Here is a 27,139-nt window from a genome sequence, read left to right as displayed (position 1 = left end):
CAGCCTGAATCACTAAGACACAGTCAAGTACACATTACCTCATAAGGAGACTCCTTCCTAACACCCTCACTTCTGCCAAATCTCCAGCTTTTTTCATAACCTTCTCAGTCATCTGCAAAGATTTATTTACATAATCAACTGAGCAACTCTCTTAGATAGCACATTCTCCCAAAATTAACACCAACATTTAGTAGTCTATCACTCTATTAACCTTTACTTTCCTCAAATGCCAACTACTTTCTCTGAAATTTTCTGTTACGTGTGTATGTGTACATATATTAATTTATTATCACAAGTTAAATTGAGGAAATAGAATAGCATTAATCAATATATACTTAAGGACTCTTATAACTGGTTCAATATAATCTGTGGTGTCATATAGTGTGTGAATGTGTGTGTCTGCATACACACAAGCACTAATAACTTGAAAATGTCTTTAGATATAAATAGTTTAACATCCACAACCTAGAACCTCAATTCACTCGGCAAAAGTAAGAGCTTATAAAATTAACCAAGCTCCCATTATAGGTGAGAACACTCTAATACAGGATTTGAAAAGAGTATCTCCCTTCACTCTTATGCTACTGCGCTACCATGGTCTTGCTTCAGTGATACTATTCTATTTCCTTTTCAATCTCTTCTCCATGTTGCAGCCACAGTAAACTTTCATAGAATGATAAAGATATATATACCTGATTACATCAGTCCCCTGCCAAGAAATCTTTTAGTCGACACTCTTTACCCTCGGGAAAAAGTTTCCCTCCCAACCAATGTATCCACTATATTCTTTGGATCTTTATACACACCTCTCTGCCCATCTTCTCTGTATTAGACATATGGAGCTACTGAGAGTTATTTAAAATGCCACACCTGATATCTCCCCTGAGTCTTCACCATTCCCTCCTCCTAGAAGAGTACTCTCACCCTGGGATAGCTAATTCTCTGAACGCTCCTCCTGGAGGTTGGATTCTTGTAAAACGCTCCTGTGACACCCAGAATGTTGCCTGCTACAGAGCTTAACCACACTTTGCAGTAGTTGCTGATTTAGCAGTCCAAAGCCCTCTCTAGGTGAGTCCAGAGAGGAGCATGCCTGCCTTTTTCATCATTCTTTCCCTTACTTCAAAGTGCCTAAAATACAGTCAGTACGTAATAAATATGAAAGTCACTGAACTGTTAGCCCTAGTATAGAGTTGAGGATCCTGAGTCTGAGAGAAACTGAACAAGGACCGTCTGTTCCCTTCCTAATTCCATAGCTACCCCCTTCCACCAGCACGTATAGCTGATTACCGGAATAAAATGAAAAGACAATGAAGAGAAGTGATGACAATATTCTAAACCTAGGCTAACAGTAATTATAGTGAAGGGATATGTTTAGTTTGGATTTCCTAGAAGTCAGGACAAAAAAGTTAAGAACAAAACTATGGACTCAATTTTTTTTACTTCCTATCAGTATAGATTCCAACAGAGGAGCCTGCAGATGAGGAGCGTTTGAACTCATCTCAGAATTTTGAGATTCATTCATCTACTTAATTATTTAACACGTATTTACTGACTTACTGCAATGAGCCAAGCATTGTTATAGGAGCTAGTTATGTGGCAATAATTGGGACTGGCAAAGTCCCGGCACCCTGGAATTTACAGTCTAGAGGCAGGAGGGACTTGAGGGTGCAAAGGGAAAGAGAAGGTAAGTAACAGTAAGCAAATAAAATAAGTTTAGATTTCTGTAAGTACTCTCAACACAACACTAAAAGGCGGGAGGTAATGTCGTGAACAGTGATGGTTGAGAATGGGGAGGCTACTTTAGATTGGATGACTGCTCTGAGAAAACGACCTTTGATATGAGAGATGAATTAATACAAAGGATCCAGCCAAAGATTTGGGGAAGAGCTTTACAAGGGAAGGAATAAAGGGCAGAGGCCCTGAGGTTGGAAGAATCTAGGAATGTTCAAGAAACAGAAGGAAGTTCAAGGTGACTGGAGGGTAGGGAGTGAGAATGGTTGATGGGGAGAACGGTACCAGTGAGGTCTGAGTAGTAGGAACTAATTCCACTACAAAGCAGGTATTTAAAGCACAATGGGAAGCCACTGGGCTTTTTGTTACAGATATTTTACCTTTTTACCCCATTGGCACCCCCCACCCCACCCCACCTCCGCCCCATCCCTGGCTTAGTTGTCCATGTCCATTGGTCATGCATACATGCATATAAGTTCTGTGGTTTATTTCTTCCCACCCCCTCTTCTGAGGGATGTCAGTCTGTGCCCTACTTCCATGTTTCTGGGTCTACTGTATTCCTCAGACTGTTATGTTCATTATATTCCGTATATAAGTGAGATCATGTGGTATTTGTCTTTAACAATACTCAGTTACGTTTTATATGATCATTCTGTCGGGCAGTAGGGAGAAAGAACGGATTGAAAGGGCATGAAATGGAAGTGGGAAGACAAGTAAGGATGGGGTGACGTGTGCCATCAAGACTACAGCAAACTAATTTAAAAATGACATTTCAAAACCATCAAGTTTGATGATACGTAGAGAGGCCTCTGTAATCAACTGTTAAACTTTCCCAAAATATAAAATTCCACCTACCGAAAGTCCCATAAAGGTGATTAGTTATATGTCACTGATTCCTACAATACTTTAGTAATTAGTTTTGGCCTCCTATGAGTTATGTGTGTGCCTCATCAAGTTTCCAAGCAACAAGGGGTCAGATTATAAAAATACTTAAGTTATTTCAGAGTGATAATTTATTAAATATTGTAACAAAAATGAATACTTATTTTGACCAAGTACCTAACCATAGATTGGCATTAGGAGGTCACAGATAATAATATGAAATTACAGAAAGAACACATGGCTAGTTCCAAGCTGTGTGAATCAAGAAAATCATTTTAATTTCTTGCAGCTCAATTTTCTCACCAGCACAGAATAGACACAGAATAGGTCTGTCCTACCAACCTCATCACAAGATAGTTGTAAGAATGGAGGACAAATGTAAAAGAAATCTAGTAATATAAAGCATTATGTAAATGCAAGTTTTTATATAAAAGTACAATGAGAGACTTAGAAGGATTTCTAGGACTTCATTTAGCATACTCCTCATTTCACAGTTGCTGAAATTTATGTCCAGAAAGGTGAACCAGCTATGGCACTGCTAAAACGAGAATCCACATGTTACCCTTATGTAATAGAAAAAAAAATAATAATTTGAACAGTCTCCAAACTTTCTACAATGTAAATTATAGCATTGATATTTTAAACAAAAATACTAAAAGGAAAACTTGGATTGCAATGGAACTTGAAATGTAACTCTGAATTCTTTATTAATGATTTATTATGTTGTATAAGCCAAAGCCAAAATTAACATAGGATTAATTAATTGTAACCTCAATTTCATGATACACCTACATTAAAACAATGATTGCTGTTAGAAAAGCATATTATTCTCATAATGCTAGACGGTCAAGTTCTCATTATGTAAGGACACAAACAAGTACCTTTATCTAGTTTTGGGCATTGAGTTATATTGAAGGATATAAAAAAGACAGCTTGCTCTTCAATATAATCCATATTAATATTCTTTCTAAACAGAATGTCTCAATGTCTAAAACTTCCTATCATCCAAAATTTCTAAGCAGCTCACACCAGAAAATTTTTGCTACTTAGGTAAGTAATAATCACTTTTATATTTTAAATGTTAAGTAATTCCATGACTCATTAAAACAAAATTCTGATAGTTAACAATGTTAATCCTAATTATCATTAGGATTACTAGTGCAAATTCTCAGCGGTTGATGTTTGCAGGCTCCTTACTGCTTTAAGGAGCCATCTAAGCTTATCTAGCCATAGTGGGGGGCAAAAGTCTTCCCAAGGTGAAACAATTATCTACTAATTCAGAACTTAATGCCATTTGTCTACGTCTGCATTTTCAAGCTTTTTATTCATCTCACACATTCAATAAATACTTACTGAATAACTTTGCCATGTTTAACATATTCTAGACACTCCAGATAGAGTACTAAATGTAACAGATGAGTTCCCTGATCTCATGAGGCTTACAGTTCAGTTGGGAAGAGACATAATAAATATGCAATAAAAACATGAACAGCAACAAGAACAAAAATATAACAATAAATGCTAGGTGGAGAATTTAAATGATATGGTACAATAGAACTGCCTGAGTGGCTACTTTGGGCTGGGAGACATTCCTATATCTGAGATGTGAGAGTCAACGAGCCAGCCAGATTAAGAAGATCACAGGAGAGGGGGAGGGGGGGGAATCAGTGGGGGGAAAAGGAGAAACATCTGTAACAAAAATTAATAAATAAAAAATGAATAAATTAAAAAAAAAAAAAAAAGATCACAGGAGAGTGAGTTTGGTCAAAAGAAACAACTAGAGGAAAGGCTCCACAGCTTAGTCTGTTAATAAACAAAAGGAAGGTCAAGGCAGCTGAAGTGGAGCAGATAAAAAGTAGAATTTAGATTTACTCTAAGTAAATGGTAAGAAGAGCAAGCCTGAGCTATTTCATGCATAGCTTTGTAGAGAGCTTAGATTTTACTCTACGTGCAAGAGAGAGTTGGCGAAGAGTTTTAAAAGCACAGAAATGACATGGTCCAAGTCACATTTTATAAAATAAGTCAGGCTGCTATGTGAAGAATGGTCTGAAGGGCAATATTAGAAATAGGGGGAACACTAGGAGTCAAGTGGAACAGTCCAAGTGAGTATATGATGGTAGGTTGGATATGGGTGGTAATAATGAAGATGGAGAGAAGAGCATGAATTCATGATAAGAAGGGTAGAACAAGTAAGATTTACTGAAGAATACGGCATTTAGGGCAACCTGAAGAACCAAAGACAACTCATGGGTTTGGGGCTTCAATATCTGAATAGATGGCAACGCCAATGATGATTGACAAGGAAGACTGGGGAACCGCAAGAGTTTGTTGTCTGCTTGGCTGGTTGGGTTTATTTCTTTGGTGGTGATTGAAAGAACACTCAGGAGTTATATTTTGGACAAATCTAGTGGGCAGTGAGTACTAGATATGTACAATCTTGAATTTTATTATAAACAACCAACGAATGTCTGGTTTTGAGGTCATAACTAAGTAAACTTTTCATCTGCTCAAAAGTATTTACATGTAGTATGTACAAAAAGTAATAATAAATGATGATCAAGATGATGTGGAAGAGGATATTTCAAACCATACTGTGATGGGGTAGGAATTCTTGAAATCAATAAACAGATGGAGTAAAGAGATAAAAGGTCTCAAGTTTTCTCTCCTTTTTGAGCTAAGCTCTTAATGTAAGTATTAGATTAATATAAGCAAAAAAAAAAGCTCACAGAAATTCATTTTAAATAAAGTTAGCTTAAGCATCTAGATTTTGATTGTGGACTTTAAAAAAAACAAACAAAACAAAAAGCAGGATAACTCGCTAGTGCCTCCTCCAAATGCATAAACCTAATAAAAGTTCAGGTGAGATGTGAACTTCACAGATGTTTGACATTTGACATAGACCTTTGTAAATATCTGTTCTTTAACACTTTTAATTGTATCAACAGGATTAAGAAACCTCCTGAGATTAAAAGCTTCTTTTCATATCTTTATTCAAAGAACTCACTTAGACTAGAATCAAGAAAAACTAAAGAGCAACCAAGACACCAATAACAAAACACATTAAGCAAACCAGACATAAATTCTGATTTCTTTTGTGTGTCTTCCTTCATTGCAAGCCATGGTCTGACATTTGTTCTTCTGTTTATTCTCTGATGCTTATAAACTATCTTCTGATGCTTATAAACTAGGTATCTAGATATCTTCATAGCAAACTAGATATACAGGGATGTGTAAAACTAGGTTTACAGTTGTGAGTATGCAAAACAGTTTATTCTTGTATTATTATTTATTACAGTATTATTTTGCATAGGGACAACTGTAAACCTACTTCTGCCCACCCCCATATGCATATCTTCAAGACTGAACAAAGCATATTCTAATGCATTCTCCCAAATATGGAAAACTGGGGAATGAGAAATGTATTCCAATTTATGGAAGACTGAAGAATAAAAAATGAAAAGTAATAGAGGTAAAAAATAATCTCTAGTCAATAGAGAGCGGGTACATTAAAACATCTTTAATTCCAAAGTGAATAACTGACTTATAAATTGAAAGAAGGGAAAAGGTGATAAATTACATAATTGCCAAGGATTATATATTCCAGTTAATGATGGTTCTAAATCTATGGGAAATTTTGAAATGAACTGAACAACAATAAACAGATGGCATCACCTTTAATCAGGAAAAGGGGATAGGGTGTCAATTCCAATAAACAGCTAGAAGTCAGACACTACATACATATCCTCAGGAGAACACTGCTTCACTTATCACAGTGCAAATGACTGGCGTGCATGCGTGTGTGTATGTGTGTAGGGGCAAGGTTGTGTGTGTTGGGGGTGAGGAAAGCAAAGATTACCTACATCTTTAATATTTCCCATGGGTATTCTCCCTGGCTGGTTAGAATCACCACGTACCTCAGGAAACATTCTTGAAGTATTCAGTGTCATAATAATACCTAAAGGCTTCCTTGGGGTTAAGGGTACAAGAAGCAGCTTGTACATGTCTCCCTCTAAGTCAGTGGTGAGACAAAAAAACACCTGGACAACATCATAGCATGCTCAGTTGATATGGTTAGTATATTCCTGTGTTAGAAGAAGGTGGGTATCTTTCTCGATTGATTTGGAGAAAACAATTCTGAAACAACATGGCTATTTGGGGGAGGTGCTATGAGAAGTAAGGAGCCAATAAAGCCAGGTTTGGGAGCTTTTATGCCACTTTTTGGTAAAGAAACTTAAGCCTGAAGTTGGTCACTTTTCTTAAATTGAAATACGGATGATTTCACTGAGAAAGAGCCTAACATAAAATATGTTACACTTAGCATATTAAGAATTTCAGCGCTAACACCTCTTTTGGCACAGATTCTCAATTTTTATTGCATGCAAATTTTGCAAGGAAAGAGAATGAACTCATGGCTTAAGAATCTGGCAACTGCTTGAATTTCACTGTAAAGAAGCATCATTAAGAAGCTAGGAATCTGAGTCACTTAATATTAGGCTTCAGCTAAATTCTTAAATGATTACATAACACCACTAATTTTTAAGAACAAGAAAGGCATTTTTTAAAAACCTTTAAGATTTCTTCTTTGTTTTTCATATTATAAAATGTCTTGTCTCATCCTTCTGTGTGTGTATATATACATATATATATGTATATATACATTTATATGTATAAATTATATATGTTAAATGGAATTGCTTTTTTCTTGAATAATGCAAGATCTTCACATCTTCAGAGATGCCCATAATTAACTTGACTCTCCAAGATCAAGTCTTTCTTTAGGTTAAGTAACTCATCTCTCTATGATAACGTTTTATGTTTACAAAATAAAGTAAAATAAGAGGAATTCCACTGTAGCAATTAAAATGTCACTAAAATTCCAACTGGTTCACATATCAAATAACTGAACCAAAAATTAAAAACCATGCTTTAAATCCTGGATGCTTCACACCATACAGATAACACATTTGAGTGAATAACAAAAGTTTTCACTCAAGCTTTGGCATTTTGGCATGAAGTAGATATAAATTTTGAATTTTGAAAAATGAATAAAGAACATTATGTTTGAGTTAATTTAAAAAATATTTTAAACGTCTATATGAATAGTTTCCAAAATTAGCACTAGTGAAATTAGAAAAACACATATTTAGGTTCTGTGTGTATTATTTAACTGAAGGCACTTTTTTGTGAGAACAAGTGTCACAAACAACTAACATTAATTTGCTTAAGCTGTAAGAGCTTCTTTACCCAGCTTTTTAAGAAGTGAAAAGAACCAGATAAAAGAAAATATTATCGTAACTTAATATGCAACACTGTGTTTAGAGCAACAAGAAAGCAAATAACCATGTCCCTCTTACATGCTCTGCATTAAATTACTTTCACAAAGCAAAAGGCATTTTTTGACCAACAAAGCAATATGTGCAGTTAAGAGGTATAGAACTCCCACATCCTGGCCTTTAAATTGTTCCACTTAAAAGAAAGCAGCATTTATAAACCCCATGACTATTTTAAATCCTCTGAATCACACTGCAATAGAAAAACACTAGGTAGCATAATGTATAATGGCATATTTAAATATGACCCAAAATTCCATGCTTCTATAAATCTACATTAAGTTATGAGCAAATAAAGGCATTTCTACCTTGATCATTTCTCTAAACAAAGGTCAACTAGAAAGGCCAGCCTTGGGAAGAAGTAGAATACATACCATGATATAGTCTCTTTCGTTAGAAAAGGCAAGAAGAACAGATTTAAATTAAGACTTGGTGTATAAATGCTGAAAGCATAGAATTTGTATCCACATAATGAACTGATGTCTCCTCTAAAGACGTCAGATTGCTGTTCAGCTAAACTATCTAAAAATACCTCCTTGCAAACACACACACACACACACACACACACACACACACTCTCTCATGAAGTGACTACAAAGACAGTCTTACTAAGCAGCTCTACTTGCACAAAATCACTTAATAAGTAGAGGAAAATTTTAAAGTACTTAGGGAAAATTTAACAGAAATTTTTCACAGCAACTATGATCTTTTATGAGCTATTTTGGAGACCAGTATCAATTTGTAAAAAGTCGCTAATGAAGGATCTTAAAGCAAATCATAATTGACCTAAGATGTCCCACTGAGAATCATGCTCTGTGAACTTAAAATTAGACAAAGAAAAATAAATCTCTGAATCTCTGTCAACATCCTCTTTAAAAACCAAGAAAGGGGAAATTTTCTAACTTGAAAGGTTGGAATAGAAATCATGGATGCTACTGTGTGCCAGGCCCTGTGCCAGACATGTAACCCCTACAACTGACATATGAAGTGTGCGTCATTAACCGCAATGGACAGACTAGGGAAAATGGTTCAGAACATTGAAGTAACCTGCTTAATGTCACAGAGCCACAAAGAAGAGCCAGGATTCCAACCGCATATGCAGATTCCACAACATCCATTAACTGACATTCACATGGGCTTTACAGTTTGCAAAGGGTTCTGAGATAGTAATACTTTATGTTTGCCTTATTGAAACCTCGTTTTTAATCTGTAAAGTGGAGAATCTCACACTTCGCTCCTAGTATTGTTTTGATGAAACAATACATTGTATTATTTAAAGAAAACAATACATGTAAAGGACTTAGTAAAATGACTGTAACTATTACTGTAAATATTAATAACGTTCAAAGGAGTGTTGTGAGGGAGACCAGTATTGTAGTTATGATCTCCATCTTGAAGTGAGAAACAGAAATTTCAAGAAGTTAAATGACTTGCGTAACAGTTGCACAGCTAGTCCAAAGCAATGTCTTTATACATAAAGTATTTTATTGTTTTACTATGCAAAAAACCCTAGTTGGAATAGTTCTTTTTTCATTACCATGGGGAAAGATTCACAGATGAAATAAAGAGGATTTTGCTTTAAATATCCCCATCAGCATGCTTGAGGATGATATGCAATGAGCAGTGTTAATAAGTGCATTGCTACACCATTGGTTTGCTCTCAGGCTCAGGATAACACTTCAAAGCCATTCATTAACTTTATTATAACCAATTGAAGGCAATATCATTTTCCATAGCACGAATAACACTTAAAGGTGGGAACAAAATAGAAACAACAAAGTAATGTGTACTCTCATGGCTAACAAAGCCAGTAGTTGATACACAGCCTTGAAAGAGGCTCTCTAATTCTGCCTACTACAATGCCCTGCCCATCACCCTGCTTGACTGAATGTAGGGCCATTAGCACCACCAAGAAAAGACAATTCTTAATGCAAGGAGGACCGTGGTCACTGAATTTCAGGTCACTCTGTTGTGGCCAGGTTAAAGTATATTTTAATCAAGCTTTCTAAAATGTATAATTTATTCCACAGTCGCATGAATATGTGTTATAGCGATGAAGGTTAAAAAAATTATAATAAACGCCCTGGCCGGTTTGGCTCAGTGGTTAGAGCATTGGCCTGCAGTCTGGAGAGACCCGGGTTCGGTTCCCACTAAGGGCATGTACCTTGGTTGCAGTTTGTCCCCGGCCCTGGTTGGGTCGTGTGGGTGGCAACCACTCAATGTGTCCCTTTCACATCGATGTTTCTCTCTCTCTCTCTCACTCTCTCTCTCTCTCCCCCCCTCCCTCCCTCCCTCCCTCCCACTCTATCTGAACACAAAATATCAAAAATAAATGCCCTCAGGTGAGGATTAAAAAAAAAAATTGTAATAATGATGGACCTAAATGTTATTCATTTTTCTGTATTTTAAATGGCTAAGACAATGTTGCTAAGTCTGTCTGGCGACAAAACTCTTTCATCTGGCCATATGCTAAAATTAACTCCTTATAAGTTACTTATCTAACTGAAAACAAATTAAGGGAGCTAATATATCACCCAAACAATAAATCAAAAGCAGGATTTTTTTCTGCACTAAATTCTAAAAACAGAGCAAAGTGAAAGACCTCTGGAGAACCATACAGATGGGACATCTCAATTAAGCACTGTGCCCTTTCCATAAAAGGTTAAATTAACAAGAGAAAATTTTCATGTAAAGTGTTAAAGAGTCATTACTTAATACAAAACTGTATTTTTGCAATTTTGGCCAAGCTTAAAAAGGAATAAAATATATTGCTTTTATTTCCCTTCAAGATCAAGGTAAAGTTACTATACATTTTATGGTAGTTACTACATCACACATACAAAATCCCTTTGAAACTCATACTAAAGAAAATCACCTCTGAATGTAGGGGAGCAGAATAACCTGTTCTCAATCTTTCTGATGAGAATTATAATCCACGGGACACACAGAAAACAAGAAATTGGTCCATCCTTGTAACAATGTACCAGGAGCAAAGTTTAGGTACTTCAGGCAGCTTCCAAAAATAGATCTACATGTCCATGTGGCACACGCGTGTGCATACACACCTCCACCCCCCCACCCCCCCACACACACCCACACACACCCACCACACACACACACACACAGACACCCACACACACACACACACACCCACACACACACACACACCCCCACACATCCCCACACACACAGAAAAGACCACCACTGGTTCCACTGTGTAACTTTGGGAAAGTGACTTTACTTCTCTCTGTTTTGATTGTTTTTATGATAAAAAGAGGACAACATACTTATATTGTCAGGACTAAATGAGACAGTATCTGAAAAGGGTTTAAAACATTGCCTAGAAAACAGGAAGCCAGAATATAAATCCAGGTTCCAGCTCTGGAGCCTGCTGAACCAATGGCCACAGTTCTTACTTGTCCCTTCTATTTAAGTAACTTTCTTTAAAAAGGCTACAAGTGGTCAGATTATTGCTTTCATTATCACATGTACAAACTATTTCCTAAATTAGATTATTTTTATAGATAGAAAGTAAAACTATTCCTAGTAGTAACCTAAGAGAGACCCAACCTCCACGCTACCCCACCGCAACCACTGCTGAGTTCTGAGACTTCCTGTGGATACCCAGGTAGTTATTTCAATATATTTCAGTTTCAATTCCTTTAGGGGTAGAAAAAAATAACATCACATAAATTATAACAGGACGGTACTGAAACCAATAAAGGAACAGGACATTTTCAGCTCTATTTTACCCCGGGCTCCTTTAAACCCTGTATTCTAGCTCTTCTGGGTGACTCTGGTATGTTGCTTAAAACCTCCAAAATCCATCTGTCTGTATTGCCCTTATTCTCTATGTCCACCCACACCCCCCTGGTGGGCCCCAGCTCCCCTAAGCATTCCTTTACTAGGCCCCATGCATAACACTAAGCGCACCTGTTAGCAGGTCTCTCCTGCTACTATTCTGTGAGCACTCTTAGACAGAGGCAGTCTTATTCACAAATACAGAATACATTTTTCACAAACAAGTAATTTTGTGGAAAGAAAACTGGCAAGACATAGTATATCTAGTTCCATAACTATCTACACACCATACTATTACTGTAACATACAAATGTTGTTGTTTTTTTTTATATGTTTTTATTGATTTTTTTTTTATAGAGAGAGGAAGGGAGAGAGAGAAACACTGATGTGAGAAACATCAATCAGCTGCCTCCTGCGCACCCCCTATTGGGGATCGAGCCCACAACACAGGCACGTGCCCTGGCCAGGAATCAAACCAGGACCTCTCAGTCCATGGGACAATTCTCAATCCAATGAGCCACACCAGCCAGGCCAAATGCTGTTGTATTTAATGCACAATTAGATTAATGTGGCTAATACCACATTTCATTGTTTCTAAGATCCACAATTTCTCTTTTATTTTAACATCTTTGAATTAGGATCCACCTTACAATCAATGAAAAGAAAATATGGGTTATTTAAAGTAAGGTGAATCAATCAATGGTCTTAGATTTTGTAAAGAATGAGATTTTCATTAAAATACACACAGTCAAATTTTCTAGAAAAATAACCCTGGGGAATTCTTGACCCTTTTCACCTCCTCACATAATATAGTGAGAAGTGAGAAACGATTCAGTCAGCTATGTCCAGATCAACAGAGATGGCTCCCCCTGGCCAGGTGGCTCAGTTTGTTAGAGTGCCAGCCAGTATACCAAAAGGTTGCTGGTTCTATTCCCAGTCAGGGCACATACCTAGGTTTTGAGGCATGTACAAGAGGCAACTGATTAATGTTTCTCTCATATCAATGTTTTTCTCTCTCTTTCTATGTATACCTCAGCCCCTTTCTCTCTCTCTAAAAATCAATAAACACATCCTTAGGTGACGATTCAAAAAAGAGAGAGATGGTTTGACTGCTAGCCACCCTAAACGAAGACTTAAATGAATTCTTGTACTTTGGAAATCTAACTCATGAACATTATAATCTCACAATGGTACCCTGGCCACATCATACTTTTATTTCACATTATTCTACCATTAAAAACTTACTGATTATCACATGAATCCACAGCACTAGGTCACAACTCTTTGACCCGACGACATTCAAAGGTTCTACAGCCTGACCCTTCTCTCATCAACCTGTGTTCCTCCAGCTGCCCCTCCACCTCAGCCCAGCTGATCTACTCAATGTTCCTTGACTGTACATGAATGCTTTTCATTCAGTGCTTTAGTGCATTCTGCTTGCCTTGCAAAAAGTTCTCCCATTTTCATTTTCCTTTGAATCTTGCTTATGTGTGGCACAGCTCAAGTCTTACTTCCTTTTTTGTGGACTAATCAAATTACATGTGACATTCCCCACCTGTACACGTCTACATATTTTTTTGTTCATACTGCTTACCCCGTATGTAAATATATGCATGCCAACCAGATGCAAAATTTTCAAACGATATTTTCAAATGTCTTTTATGGAAATCTGGATAAAACCCAGAAGAAAACATTCATGATATATGGTTTCGTTATTAATTTTCTCTTCTCAAAAAGCAAATAAGCAGAACACTGGATTTCAAAACAGAACTTCTAAGATGAAAAAAAAAGCACAACAGTTCTGTAAATAACATTTGTGACTTTTTTTTTTTATCCCCAGCGTATGGTTCACTTTTTACAATGACTTGCAAATGCTCCTGTACTAGTTAAAGGTATTCTTATGTAAAAACGTGTTTCTTTTAATCCATGTCTTGAATATAATATAGATTTGCCTCTTTTCTGACTAGCCACAAATTTAATAAATACCCAGTTTATTTTTAATTTTATTCAGCTAACATCAAGCACACTTCTATTAAGTATGAACTATAATCTATATTCCCCTCTTCTATTCAAAGATAGAGCTCAAGTAGTCTTGCTGAGGAAAAAAAAAAATGGAGCTATTGGAGTTGTCCATATCTCTTTTTCTAGAGCAAAATAAGCTTTTCATTTAATATCACTACTGTCTGCCAACTTCTGTGACATTTGTTCTTCAGCAGACATGCTTTAAATCTTATCTCTATCAAGTTGTTAATTGGGGGAGGGGGGCGATAAAAAAACAGAATACTGAAGGGTAAAGAAATCTGGGAATATGTCCAACTAAAGGGAACACAATTAAAAGATTGCAGTGATAAAAGACACAATACACAGTGGAAGGGGAAAAGACTAGATAGAAATGTCTCAGGTGTTTATATTTTCTTTATCAAAGCTTTAAAAGTTCATTTCTTTTTCTTTTGACACTTCAATATTCATTTTTTATATCTTAAAGTTTTGCATAAACTTCCAGAAAAGTACAATGGTATGGATATAGGAAGCTTTATTAAAACCACATTGCATTCTTACTCCCCCACGTTTAAGATAGAATTCTACCACCAGCTAAAGAAGCTCTTAAGTAAATAAATTTTCTCTCAATATTTACAATATTATTCATAATACACATATATTGTTATATATTATATATTATAATATACAACAAACTTTAAAAGTATGAAGTAGAAACATCAGCTTATGATAGAAGCTTTATCATAGTTACAATGTGTCTCTTAAATCAATTGTCCTTAAACATATCTTCTGCATATATTTTGGCAAGTAAAATCTAGAACAAATATCATTACCAGATTTTATATGCATGATATAAACATTTCTATAGTAAGAGTGTATATACCGATGGTTTTATCTGGGTAGTAAAATTGTGATTCTTTTGCTGTCCTTGTCTTCATCTGTTTTCTACAGTTTGTTCAATGAATATATAATTATGCACTTTTTAAATTATAAATCAAGCAAAAAACAATAACACAGACAAGTCAGAGACCAAACTGCCACCTAAATAACCATAGCAGAAAATAAAACAAGCACTGAAAATTAGTTTAGCTATTCAAAGGGTATCTTCTAAATAAATTAATTTTAAATTACTTTTATATTTACGTAAATGTTATCCCTAAAGTAGTATGATTTTGATATTCGATTGTTTTCACAAATGGAGTTAATTTCAAAAAGAAATAGGAAGCCTTATATGATAATATAATATGCATGTATTGTAAAACACATTCACATTTTTAATTGCCTCTTAAAATAAAGAAAAGCATGCTTTGAGTAGGAAATAACTGTAAGGTTAATATAAAGGTAAAGTTAATTTCATCCTTCACATTCTCAATCATTGGAACCCCGGCGTGTAAACTGTACTCATCATCAGCTTCTGCCAACTTTTCCCTTCCCCACCAACTCTAAGCAATCTTCTCTTTACTAATGTTAAAGGTACCGTAAACATCTCAATTCCATAAAACCCAGAAAAACTGTAAGTCACAATTCAGTTTTTCTTGATTACTGAGAAAAGTAAAAAAGAGTGATTTTACTTATTTAAAATACTTCAAAAAGCAAAACTATCTGGTTGTACCCATTCTTTTTCCTAGAAAAATGGAGGCAACCAAAACATTACAATTCCACATTTCTCACAGCCATATTTCACTGTCTTCTTTTATTATGCAAAGTGTGCCCTGGCCAGTTTGGCTCAGCGGTTGAGAGTCAGCCTGCGGACAAGAGAGTCCCGGGTTCGGTTCCCGCTAGTGGCACATACTACAAAAAAAAAAAACACACATATTATGCAAAGTGTGAAGTTGTATGCTAGCACTTAAAATTAGTGATATGTATACCTTTAAAAAAAAAAACATATAAGGCACCCCATTTTTTTTTAATATTTTTAGATCTCTAATATAAAGCAGTGAGAAAATATCATTTTGACAAGAGATAGGACATATATTCCTGAAAATTAGCCTTTTCCAATAAAATAAGCTATGCGGAATGTTAAATTATAGCTTAATCTCCATACCTAGGTTAAAAATGAGATTATGGATTAATTATATTTACAGAAATGTAAACATATGCACAAAATGCATGCATATATATGGAGGGAGGGTATGTTTCATTTTATAATCAAATCAAGTCAGTAGTTTAAATTAATAATGTATTCCTCTAGAGTTCACTAAAGAAGAAGATTTAGTAATTTAAAGATGTCTTTTCAGACAGGCTGGTGTGGCTCAGTGGCTGAGCATCAACCCATGCACCAGGAGGTCACTGGTTCGATTCCCAATCAGGGCACATGCCCAGGTTTCGAGCTCAATCCCCAGCAGGGGGCTTGCAGGAGGCAGGCGATCAATGTGTCTCTCTTACATTGATGTTTTTATCTCTCTCTCTAAAAAATCAATTAAAAAAAACAAAGTGTGTGGTCAGGCCAAAAATCTAAGATATGGACTAGAGTAAGTCCAGGTTATATTTCAGGGATCATTATATCTATATGACCAACTTTATTTGGGTACAAATTAAAAATCAGTATTCAAACATATAAAATATTATATTTTAAATGAAAGAAAAACAATGATTAGTGATCTTAGTATGGTTAAATAGCTAAAGGAGGGAAAAAAAAAGCTTCTAATGATGCATTTTGAGCAATTCCTTCTTTTTTTGAAGTTGATCCTTCTTTTTTCACTAATCTTAATTGATATTAACTTTATACAGTTCTATTTTAAATGGACAATTACTAAACAATTTTAAAAACAAAAAATGGGCCCTGGCCAGTTTGGCTCAGCGGTTAGAGTGTCGACCTGCGGACTGAAGGGTTCAGGGTTTGATTCCTATCAAGAGCACATATCTGGGTTGCTGGTTAAATCCACAGTCCTGTTGGGATTATGCAGGAGGCAACCAACTGATGTGTCTCTCTCACATCGATGTTTCTCTCTCTCCCTCCCTCTTTTCTGCTCTAAAAATATTTTTCCACTCTAAAAATCAATGGAAAAATATCCTCAGGTGAAGATTAAGAAAACAAAAACAAAATGGGAAGTACACCTCTTCTTTTGACTAAAAGTAAGAATTTTTCTTCAATATGTCCTACAATGAGATGGAGCTTTATTCTATACATATAGGTAGTGTACGTACACAATAGAAAGTTTCTAAAATATATTTCTTCACTTCTAACAGGGTAAAAAGATCTATTATTTGATGCCAGGGTTTTTTGGCCAAAATCCAAGGCAAGATGACCTTGTCCTTGAATAAAACAACAGGATATTGCTTCCTCTCTGGCCTCTCTGCTAGCTAGCACTGTGGAAAAACCTCCCCAAGAGATAAGTTTGTGTCATCTCAGGAAATATATCTGTCATTATAAACAAAATAAAGATCAGATAAAGAAAGGTGGAGTCTTAACCCAAAAGAGGAATAACCAAACATCTATAATTAATCTCGGTGCTATTTTCTACATCGCTGAGGAAAACGAATCAATCAAGTGATATTAAAGATTCACTGTACCCAATGTTTACAGACAAGGTCAAACTGTCATGGTAGATAAAAGCAATTTTTTAAAAACTGAGTTTTCTTAAATCCATTCTAGCTAAAGACAGAAAGGGGAGGAAGTAAGGGGGTGGAAAAGAAGAGGAGGTTATATGCTTTTGCTGGATTCCCAAACTGTGGTCATTAATTTGTCAGGTATTCTAACACTTTCCTGTCCATCACTTGGATCAACCTGCTCTCCCTAACACAATCCATTTCAACAGTGATTATCACATTATTTTTTTCTCACAACCTTCTGATTCCTCATGTCCTTCCACATCTTCCTGCCTTGGACCCTCACATGTCATTCTTCCATCCTAGAAAAGCCTTGTCTGTACCATATTCTTCAAATAGTTGACAAACAGTTTTGAATTCCAGATACATCCTAAATACATAACACCAAGAAGGGGGAGAATTCACTCCAGATATGATTTCTCCTCTAACTGCAAAGACCAAACCAATTTATAAGCACCAATTAAAATAATTAATGAAAGTGAGCATTAGGTATTAAGTGCCATTAAATCATTATTTGGAGAAAGCAGAGATGAATATGAAGAGACATGAGTAAGTGAAAGTCAAGCAGAGAGCACTGCACGCTGGGAAATAGGAAAAGAAAATGAGCCTAAAGTGTGTGGGATCAGAGCACCTTGTCCTAAATTTAAAAAGTATAGTTGGAGGGGTAATGTGTTCATAAGAGAGAGAATGTAGATGATACAGGGCCTTCGTGATCAATAGGAATGTCAATATATGGTTAAGCTATATTACATCCTTCTTTAAGAGGCTTATGAAATTATGAAATTGATATTTATTGCTACAAATAAGCCAAATCCAGTACAAACTTTAGAAAGGTGATCATGAATTGAAATTGGGCTCCCAGAGAGATGCAGAAAGGGGGGAGAAGAAATAACAGGACTTAGCGCTTCCCACAGAGCACAAGTGGCCAAGGTCAGATGGTCAGAGGTTACAAGGGGAACAGAAAAAGTTAAGGCATCAAGTTTACATTTAAAGAGTTAAGCAGCAAAAATGAGAAGGTACATGACAGGGTCAAACACAGAAAAGCAGAAAGAGGAAGGAAGTGGGCTAAATGGCCTCTATCCCTGATCATCCCCACTCAAGTCTCAAGATAATATCAAAAAGGACAGATGCATTATTAATTGCATCCGTCAATAAGCAGTTTCATAAAACTATTTTTATACATTCTGCAAAATAATTTTGATTATGACATTATTGCATTTTTATATGCAATGCTTGGAATGTTACATATGCCAGGAAAATAGAAGCAGGAGAAAAGCAAGTATTTTTTTGCAAGCCATGTATTCCCCCAATTAATACCAGCTCTCATAACTACATCTACACATTCAATTTAGACTAAATTTGGCCACAGAAGGAGAAACAGTATGGGGGGGGGGGTGTACACATAAATATAAATGTTTTTATTGATTTTTTTAGAGAGAGTAGAAACATTGATGTGAGAAACACTGATTGGCTGCCTCCTGCACGACCCCTACTGGGGATCAAGCCTGCAACCCAGGCATATGCCCTGAGCAGGAATTGAACAGGGACCTCTCAGTCCATGGGACTACGCTCAATCCACTGAGCCACACAGGCCAGGCAAAAAATACATATTTTTAAAAATCTTGCTAAGCCTCAGTTTCATTATCTCCAAAAAGTTGATAATACATCTTTCTTTAGAAGGATGTTGTAATTATTAACTTAGATAACATAATATTGTGCCTGTCACATAATCGCTGCTCATGAGGTGATAGCTATTTCTATTTATTTTCTATATTAAAGTATAGCATTTTCTTACATCCTCCACTTTTAAATTTTATTATTTAATCACAACTGAGGTTTTATTTATTATAATATGTATAGCATTGCATATAGGTAGCCATCATTTCTATAACAATGTAACTAGAAAATAAATGATCAGTTTGATAGTATCAAGTTGATTTAAGTGATACAATTTTTTTTTTTTAATTTACAAAGTTTCAGAGTCATCCTCTACTGCAGAATTTTCAAATGCATGCTTAAGGAATACTATTCCCATTAGATAACCTGAGGCAGGCAAATAAGGTACAAACAAGATTGTTGGTGAGTAGAGTGATGGTGCCTTTAATGTCATCCCAAGGTTGTCCCCAACTTACTGAACTTGTAAAACTTTTTTTATGTGACATCTACCACCAGTCTATCCAACTAGTGTTCCACAGCATCTTTTGGAAAAGACAGTTTTACAATACATTTTTTAAAATTGTTAACAATCTCCTTTTATTTTCAAAATTCACAAAATCAAAAGATACCTCTGAGGACTAACTAAAGGCACTAGATGGATATAAGAATACAGCCCAGTGCTGGGCTGCATTTTGGGTGACAGGTATTCAAAGGACCAAACAGAATGGGGAGGGGGAGAAGATGTGATAAAATATATAAAACTTACTACTTTAAAGGGTTAAATGAGACTTCATTATTCCAAAAATTGAATTAGAAGGAAAATTCAACAGTATTTATTATACACCTACCATGTGCCAGCAACTATGTACTGAGCTATACGGAAAATGAATAAAGAAGAAAAGCCCAGAATCTTCAGACTCTGACAAACTAGAATAACTGATTTTACTCCTTGTGCCCCTAAGTTAATGTTTCTTTCTTTTTTTTTTCTTTTCGGCATTTTACTCCTTTCTGAAGTCAAAGAAACAAAGGTATTTAAAAATTCACAAACTGCCCTGGCCGGTTTGGCTCAGCGGTTAGAGCGTCGGCCTGCGGTCCGGAGAGACCCGGGTTCGGTTCCCGCTAAGGGCACGTACTTCGGTTGCAGTTTGTCCCCGACCCTGGTTGGTCGTGCGGTGGCAGCCACTCGATGTGTCCCTTTCACATCGATGTTTCTCTCTCTCTCTCTCTCTCTCCCTCCCACTCTATCTGTACAAAAAATGGAAAAATGTCCTCGGGTGAGGATAAAAAAATAAAATAAAAATAAATAAATAAATAAAAATTCACAAACTTTTTGAAGCAAAAAAAAAGAAGTATCTGGGAATTTGTGAGATTTTACTCATTTAACATTAGCTCTGACATTATGTTCATAAAGCCTCACTGGTCAAAAGAGGGCATTTTCACTCATTTTTGCTCTACAACTGTTTTCCAAGTCACTTGTTATATGGGAGTCAGATCAATTATTCTCCTATTTAAGATTTTAATTCTATGGAAGGAGTTATAGAATTAAAATCTTAAAGGTCTGCTCATGAAACAGCAAAGTCTAGATAACCAAAGGACTCATCAACAGGTATTTAGCAAGATCTAGGTTATCATGAGCTACCCACTCTGCCGCACATGATGGTCTGAGACGGCAAATTCCAGTACTTCCATTTGTAACAAAAGTATCACAGGAAGCACCACTCACATGTTTTCTAGAAACTGCTTGATTCACAGCTATTTAATGGCTAGTGTTACTTTAGTCACAGCATTACCCTGAGAATCGGTAAAATATAAACAAATATGCTTACAGAACAGGGCGCTAGGCACTCTTCACACTAGTTAGTATTATCTTTGCCAACGGCTCATTTTCACAAATCTAGTAGTACTTTTCCTCCCCCACCAGTAATGAGTTTCAACAATTTTCTTTGTTCATGAAAATGGTATTTTCAAATATCCATTTTGTGAAAGGATACATGAGAAAGGTAAACAAAAACCCTGTGGTTTAAACTTTGCTTCTAAGGTTCCTCAAGTATAGTTTAAGTGAGTCTCTCACTTGACCCTGGAAAAAAATCATGACTGTGGAGCAGCTTCTCAGCAAAGGCCCTGTTAATGCGACTAAACAGTGGAACTTCTCCACAACAACCTTTCCTACTACAGGAATTAAGTGTAAGGCTGGTCTTTTTTGGATTTGATCTGAAGAGATTTAACCAGTGAGGTACCACTAGGATCTCATGACAAGGGGGCAGGGCTCCGAGCACAGCATCGCCCCGTGCTCCTGACACAGCCGCGGACTTCAGAACACCTGGGGTACGTTGGGAAAGTGAGATAACGCCATCAGAGTCACTGCATCTAAGAACATCACTTCCAATTAGGTGATAATTTTGTTCATAACGATGACCATAACCAAATTAGACACACAAACCTAAGCATTTTACACTGCAAACTCACGGCCTTCCGTCTATACATTTTTGAAGCCTCAGCAATTTATCTCCATTTTTTACTTCAGCATCTCACCCTTTTTAGAATATGTAAAAAATAAATCCTGTACCCTAATATAATACCTCGAGATGCTAGGATGTGAAAATAGACATTTCAAAAATACTTACACTACTATATAAGCTGCCTAAGTGTATGCGTTTTCTTTGGGGGGATCTAAATATATGTACACATATAAAACATGTGAATTAGTATGATGGCAGAAACTCCCAACATGGTGCCATAAAGCAGCACTGTGGGAACTCCTGTGCCTGCACCAGGAAGCTGAGACTGGTGTCAGCCACCGGAACGTGTTTCTCACAAACAGCGGTGGCTGCCGGTGGGACTTCAGCACGGCAAATGCATGGCTGGCTCATGGGATCAATTATAAAGAAGCAATACTTGTGGCATTAAAAAAATATATCCTGGGTTTTCATCTCCTATTAAAACGTTAAGAAGTCAGAGGAGTCCCACCAATCAGTTTATTAGCAAATCAATAATCAAAGCTCCCCCTCCCTCATCCACACCTCCATGTGAATTCCTTACTACAGACACCAGTTCCCCATAACCTTTTGCATGATCTCTCATTCAATTCAACTATAAAAACATTTTTAAAAAATAAAAACAACTACTCGAGTATTAAGTTAAAGATGAACTATCAAGCTTTAATTTTCTATTATAAAAACAGTCCAATATTTCTCAGTGTTTGTGATTTTGCTTTAAACAAATTGTTGGTCTTGTTTAAAATTTTTTAAAAATCATGACACAAATGGGAAGAACAAGCCAGTTGTAACTTACCCTCCCCTCCTCCAAGCAGACTATTAGACCTTCTAAAGAACTTGTTTTCCCTGAAGAGAAACAGCAATAATTCCCATTTTAAGGCAGTTCTCTCTGACGTGCTACCGAAGCACAGGCAGCATCTGTGATACTTACTGAATGTTTCTCCTGCTGGCCCATAACTCCATGGTTAGCTGGGGCTGCTAGAGGTTTCATAATGAAGAAACATATGCTGAACTGAATTTACACATCATGGACCAATCTCTCATGGATGGCAAGTCACCCTCTTCAGCATTAAATTAAAAGAAAGAAGAAAAAAAAAAAAAAAAGAGGGAGGAGGAAACCATGCGGCAGCTTAAAGTGTCACTACTGGAAGCTTAAAAAAACCCTCACACTTGTAGACCAGAAAAGGAATCCAAACCACGGTGTTCGTCTCCATTTTTATAACACTGGAACTCTAACCATCTTAGGCTATGACAAGACTGAGGAAACCGTAGACAGCTCTCAGTTTTCCAAGAGAACAAGATCATTTCTGAGACTGAAGAACAAGAGGCAAAAGAAAAGGAGGGGGAAAAAAAAAAAAAAAAAAAGCTAAAATGGCTGACTGCACACAGACTCCCCTCAAAAAGGCTTAATACAGAATTATATTAGTCAGGGTGGTGTGAGAACCAGTCTCGAGCATTCAGCCAAGCATTGTTAATACTCTTGTTTCATTTGCAATCACACAGACGAACCCCTTCAACCAAGAAAAAAAAAAAGAAAAGAGAAAAAGAAAGAAAGAAAAACCAGGGCAGAGCGTGTGAATCGGGACCTCCTCCCTAGCTGCTAATGATGCTGACAGAGTGGTGACCAGTGATCTCTGTCCCACTCCACTAACCAAGTTTGCACAATTAATCTTAGCAGCATGACACTGATGGACATTTAATTTAATGATGTCTGTCCCTCACAACACAAGCATGACTGCTAGCAAGAGAGTCACTAACAGATACACAGCACATGCACACACACAATCTCGAGAATCATGAGTCTGAATGCAATACACCAATATAATTACATTATTGTGCTTACTTTGGAGGACCATGGCTGCAGGCAGTTGGCATAGCAACGCACAAGGAAAGCCATTTCCTGGGTAGAGAGAAAGCTTCCTTTTCTAAATAAAAAATTCCTCTTAGGAAACAAACGGCATTGCTGCTTCCTGCAGAAAGCAAGACACTGTAGTCTGTCTCTTAACCTGCAAGGCTCACACTCAATGCAGTTCTAGTGATGTAAGTAGATTTCTCTCTCACCCTCCCTCTCCCTATATACACTGAAATATTCAGCTCAAATGGAACACACATTCCTTAAGGCTCGCCCCCTCCTCTACTTAACCATTTCACTCATTAAGGTAGCGATGGACAATTCAGATAAAGTAACAAGCTCTTGCCTGTATTATATCAGCAGCTGTAGGTTAAGCAAGTCTCAGAGGGATGGAATCCATTGATTGCTGACTCCAAATAATATCACTGAAGACAGGGTGGGAAAACGGAGCAAGGACTTACTTGAACAGCTTTGAACTAAAACATGATTTTTCACCAAGGTGAAGATAAAGGAATGGATGTGACCTCTTCCCCACCCTTGGGTATCACTGTGCTATAGGAAACCACTATCTATCAAAAATTTACAAAATGTACATTTAACAAGCTTTCTATAAATTTAGAAGATGTAATTTTCACAGCCCCCCACCCCACATACACACAGAGCACCTTACAAATAATATAAAAATAAACCCACTTAGGTTTCTTTTTTTAAAGAGTTCAAATACAATTTAATTCTATCATAAACTCTTAATTTCACCTAGGTTGGTTACTTGAAAGACATCACAATTGACAAGGAACAAGGACATTTTAACTCCGAAGCACTGGTCAGTTTCTCATAGTCAAATTTATAAATGGTGTACATAACAGAAAATAGATATGAAAAGTCTAGCAACTTTAATAATTGACTTTGGAACTGTCAGTACTTGCTAATCAAGTAAAAAACAAAATCAATCAGAAACCTTCTATGATCTTACATTCTCCTATGGCTGCAGCCTAATCTCTTCCCCACCTTACAACCAACTCTCTCAAGAATTACCTACTTTGACTTTCACTGTTTCCTCATTCCACACACACCTCAGATGAAGGACCATCATGGTTCTGTTATACAATTTATACATCTATGAGTTATCCTTACCACCTTTCTCCATGTTTAATCCATCACAATATCCATTAACTAAATTCTTGACCTTGTCTCAAATTTAGATTTCTTTTTATCTCAGCTGTCATCCCACTCCAATCATTATTCTTTGCCTTGAGAATTTCAAGTCTCTTTAGTGAACTGTCTGGATTGAATTCTAACCCCACCCATCCAATCCATTTAACATACTACCTCCTGGGATCTTTTATAAAATCTGATAACTTCAATTTAATCCCTTGAGCCCTTTCTTCAAATTAAAACACAGGTTCTCAGCATACAGACTAAAATTCTTATTATAGTCTGCAAGATTTATATTTTCAACACTTATACCCCACTCATGCCCTCCAAGTCACCTGGACAGCTCTGGCTTCCTAGAATGAGCAGAGGACCTTTTCACACATTAATTCTTCTGCCTGGAACTCTCCTTCACCCTTCCTATCCTGATTGACTACTATCCCCCCCCCCCCAAAAAAACATATAGATGAGATGTCTGCAAAGTTACCATGATACTGTGTATCACTTCCCTGTAGAGCTTATTGGAGTTGTGATTTTATATTTAATCATGAAATTATTTAAGCAGTAGTGTGGACTTCCCCTGCTACACTCTAATCTCCATGATGGTTGGCACTGTGTTTGTTTGTGAGCCCTTGTACTTGTGGTACCTAGCATGGTAAATAGTAGGTACTCATATTTTTTTGAATGAATAAAATATCCACTGACTGAGAATGGACATTAGAAAGATCATTGTGTGATCTTGTAAGCTAGTCCCTATAAAAATTTCAAATACTTTAATAGACAAATGAGTGATTTCAAAGAAAATGGTACTGATCTCTGACAAAGGAGCAAAAGAAATATAATACAGCAAAGACAGTCTCCTCAACAAATGGTACTGGAACAATTGGACATCAATATGCAAAAAAAATCTAGACACAAACCTTATACCTTTCATAAAAATTAACTCAAAATGGATCACAGATCTAAATGTAAAATGCAAAACTATAAAATTCCTACAATAACTGGATAACAGGAGAAAACCTAGAGGAACTTGGGTACAGTAATGCCTTATTAGATACAACACCAAAGACAGGATCAAGGAAGGAAGGAAGGAAGGAAGGAAGGAAGGAAGGAAGGAAGGAAGGAAGGAAGGAAGGAAGGGATGGATGGATGGATGGATGAATGGATTGAGAAGCTGGACCTTATTAAAATTAAAGACTTCTGCTCTGTGAAAAATAATAAGAAAATTAGAAGATTGAGAGAAAATATTTGCAAAAGACACCAGATAAAGGACTCATCCAAATATACAAAGACTTAAAACTCAACAATAAGACAAAACAATTAAAAAATGGGCCAATGACCTCAATAGATACATCACCAAAGAAGATACAAGAATGGTAATTAAGCATATGAAAATATGCTCTGCAGCATACATCACCATGGAAATGCAAACTAAAGCAGCATTGAGATAGCACAACATGCCTATTAGAATGGTCAAAATCCAAAACACTGAAACACCAAATGCTGGTGATGATACAGATCAACAGGAGTTCTCAGTCTTTGCTGGCAGGAATGCAAAATGGTACAGCCACATTGAAGACAGTGTGGTGGTTTCTTACAAAACTAAACATATCACCATGCAGCAACTGTATTTCTTGGTATTTACCCAAATAAGTTAAAAACAGATGTTTACATAAAACCTGTATACGGATGTTTATATTCATAATTTTAATATTTGTAATTCATTTATATTCATAATTTGATAAGCTTTATTCCTAATTTCCAAAACTTGGAAGTTAACAAACGTCTTTCAGTAAGTGAATGGGTAAACTGTGGTACATTAAGACAACAGAATATTATTCAGCATTAAAAATAAAGAGCCATTAGCCCTGGCCAGTTTGGCTTAGCAGTTAGAATGTCGGCCCGCGGACCAGAGAGTCCCAGGTTCGGTTCCCGCTAAGGGCACGTACCTCGCTGTGTCTCTCGCGTCAATGTTTCTCCCCCAGCCCCGCTCTATCTCAAAAAAAAAAAAAAGAGATAAATAAAGAGCTATCAAGACATGGAGGAAACTTATATACGCATAATCCTAAGTGAAAGAGGCCAATCTGAGAATGGTACCTACTGAATGATTCTGACTGTATGACATTCTAGAAAAGGCAATTATTATGGAGAGGGAAAAAGAAAAAGTAGTCCCCAGGGGTGGAGAGAAATAAATAGATGGAGTACAGAAGATTTTTAGGGCAGAGAAAATACTCTGCATGATATTATAAGGATGTATATATGCCTTTATACATTTTTCCAAACCCACAGAATGTATAACACCAAGGTGAACCCTAAGGTAAACTAGGGACTTTGGCAGACTATGAAGTGTCAATGTAGGTTCATCCTTGGTTAAAAATAATAATAATAATAATAATAATAATAATAATGGTAATAATTCTGGTGAGTAATGTTGATAATAGGGCAAGTTATGTATGTGTGGAGGACAGGGGGTATATGGGAAATATCTCTATCTTTCCCGCAATTTTGTTGTAAATCTAAAATAATTGTAAATAATAAAAGTCTCTTTTAAAGAAGTAAATGGTATCAAAAGAAAGAAGCAACCTCGTGTCCACCTATGAATGAATATATAAACAAAATGTGGTATATACATACAATGGGGTATTAGTCAGTCTTAAAAAGTAAAAAAATTCAAGCCGCATGCTAAGTGAAAT

At 36.4% G+C, this 27,139-nt stretch overlaps 1 protein-coding gene across 30 annotated transcripts in view; it reads right to left on the bottom strand.

Annotated features, from left to right (window-relative positions):
- The window catches only part of RAPGEF2 (Rap guanine nucleotide exchange factor 2), a 247,229-nt gene that overhangs the window by 65,378 nt on the left and 154,712 nt on the right, over positions 1-27,139 (bottom strand). For 3 of the 30 annotated variants that reach the window (XM_036239961.1, XM_036239962.1, XM_036239964.1), the window contains exon 1: positions 22,374-22,448. The exons of the other annotated variants lie outside the window; for them this stretch is intronic. In XM_036239961.1, coding sequence (XP_036095854.1) covers positions 22,374-22,433 — 60 coding nt within the window. In that variant the 5' untranslated portion in view covers positions 22,434-22,448. Of the gene's footprint in view, positions 1-22,373; positions 22,449-27,139 lie in introns of those variants that run through there. 30 annotated transcript variants of the gene reach the window in all.

This window comes from Molossus molossus, unplaced genomic scaffold (assembly GCF_014108415.1).
Source record: "Molossus molossus isolate mMolMol1 unplaced genomic scaffold, mMolMol1.p scaffold_m16_p_4, whole genome shotgun sequence".
Lineage (NCBI taxonomy): Eukaryota > Metazoa > Chordata > Mammalia > Chiroptera > Molossidae > Molossus > Molossus molossus.
The sequence above is the reverse complement of the archived record's forward strand: the minus strand, read 5'-3'. Positions and strand labels throughout refer to the sequence as shown.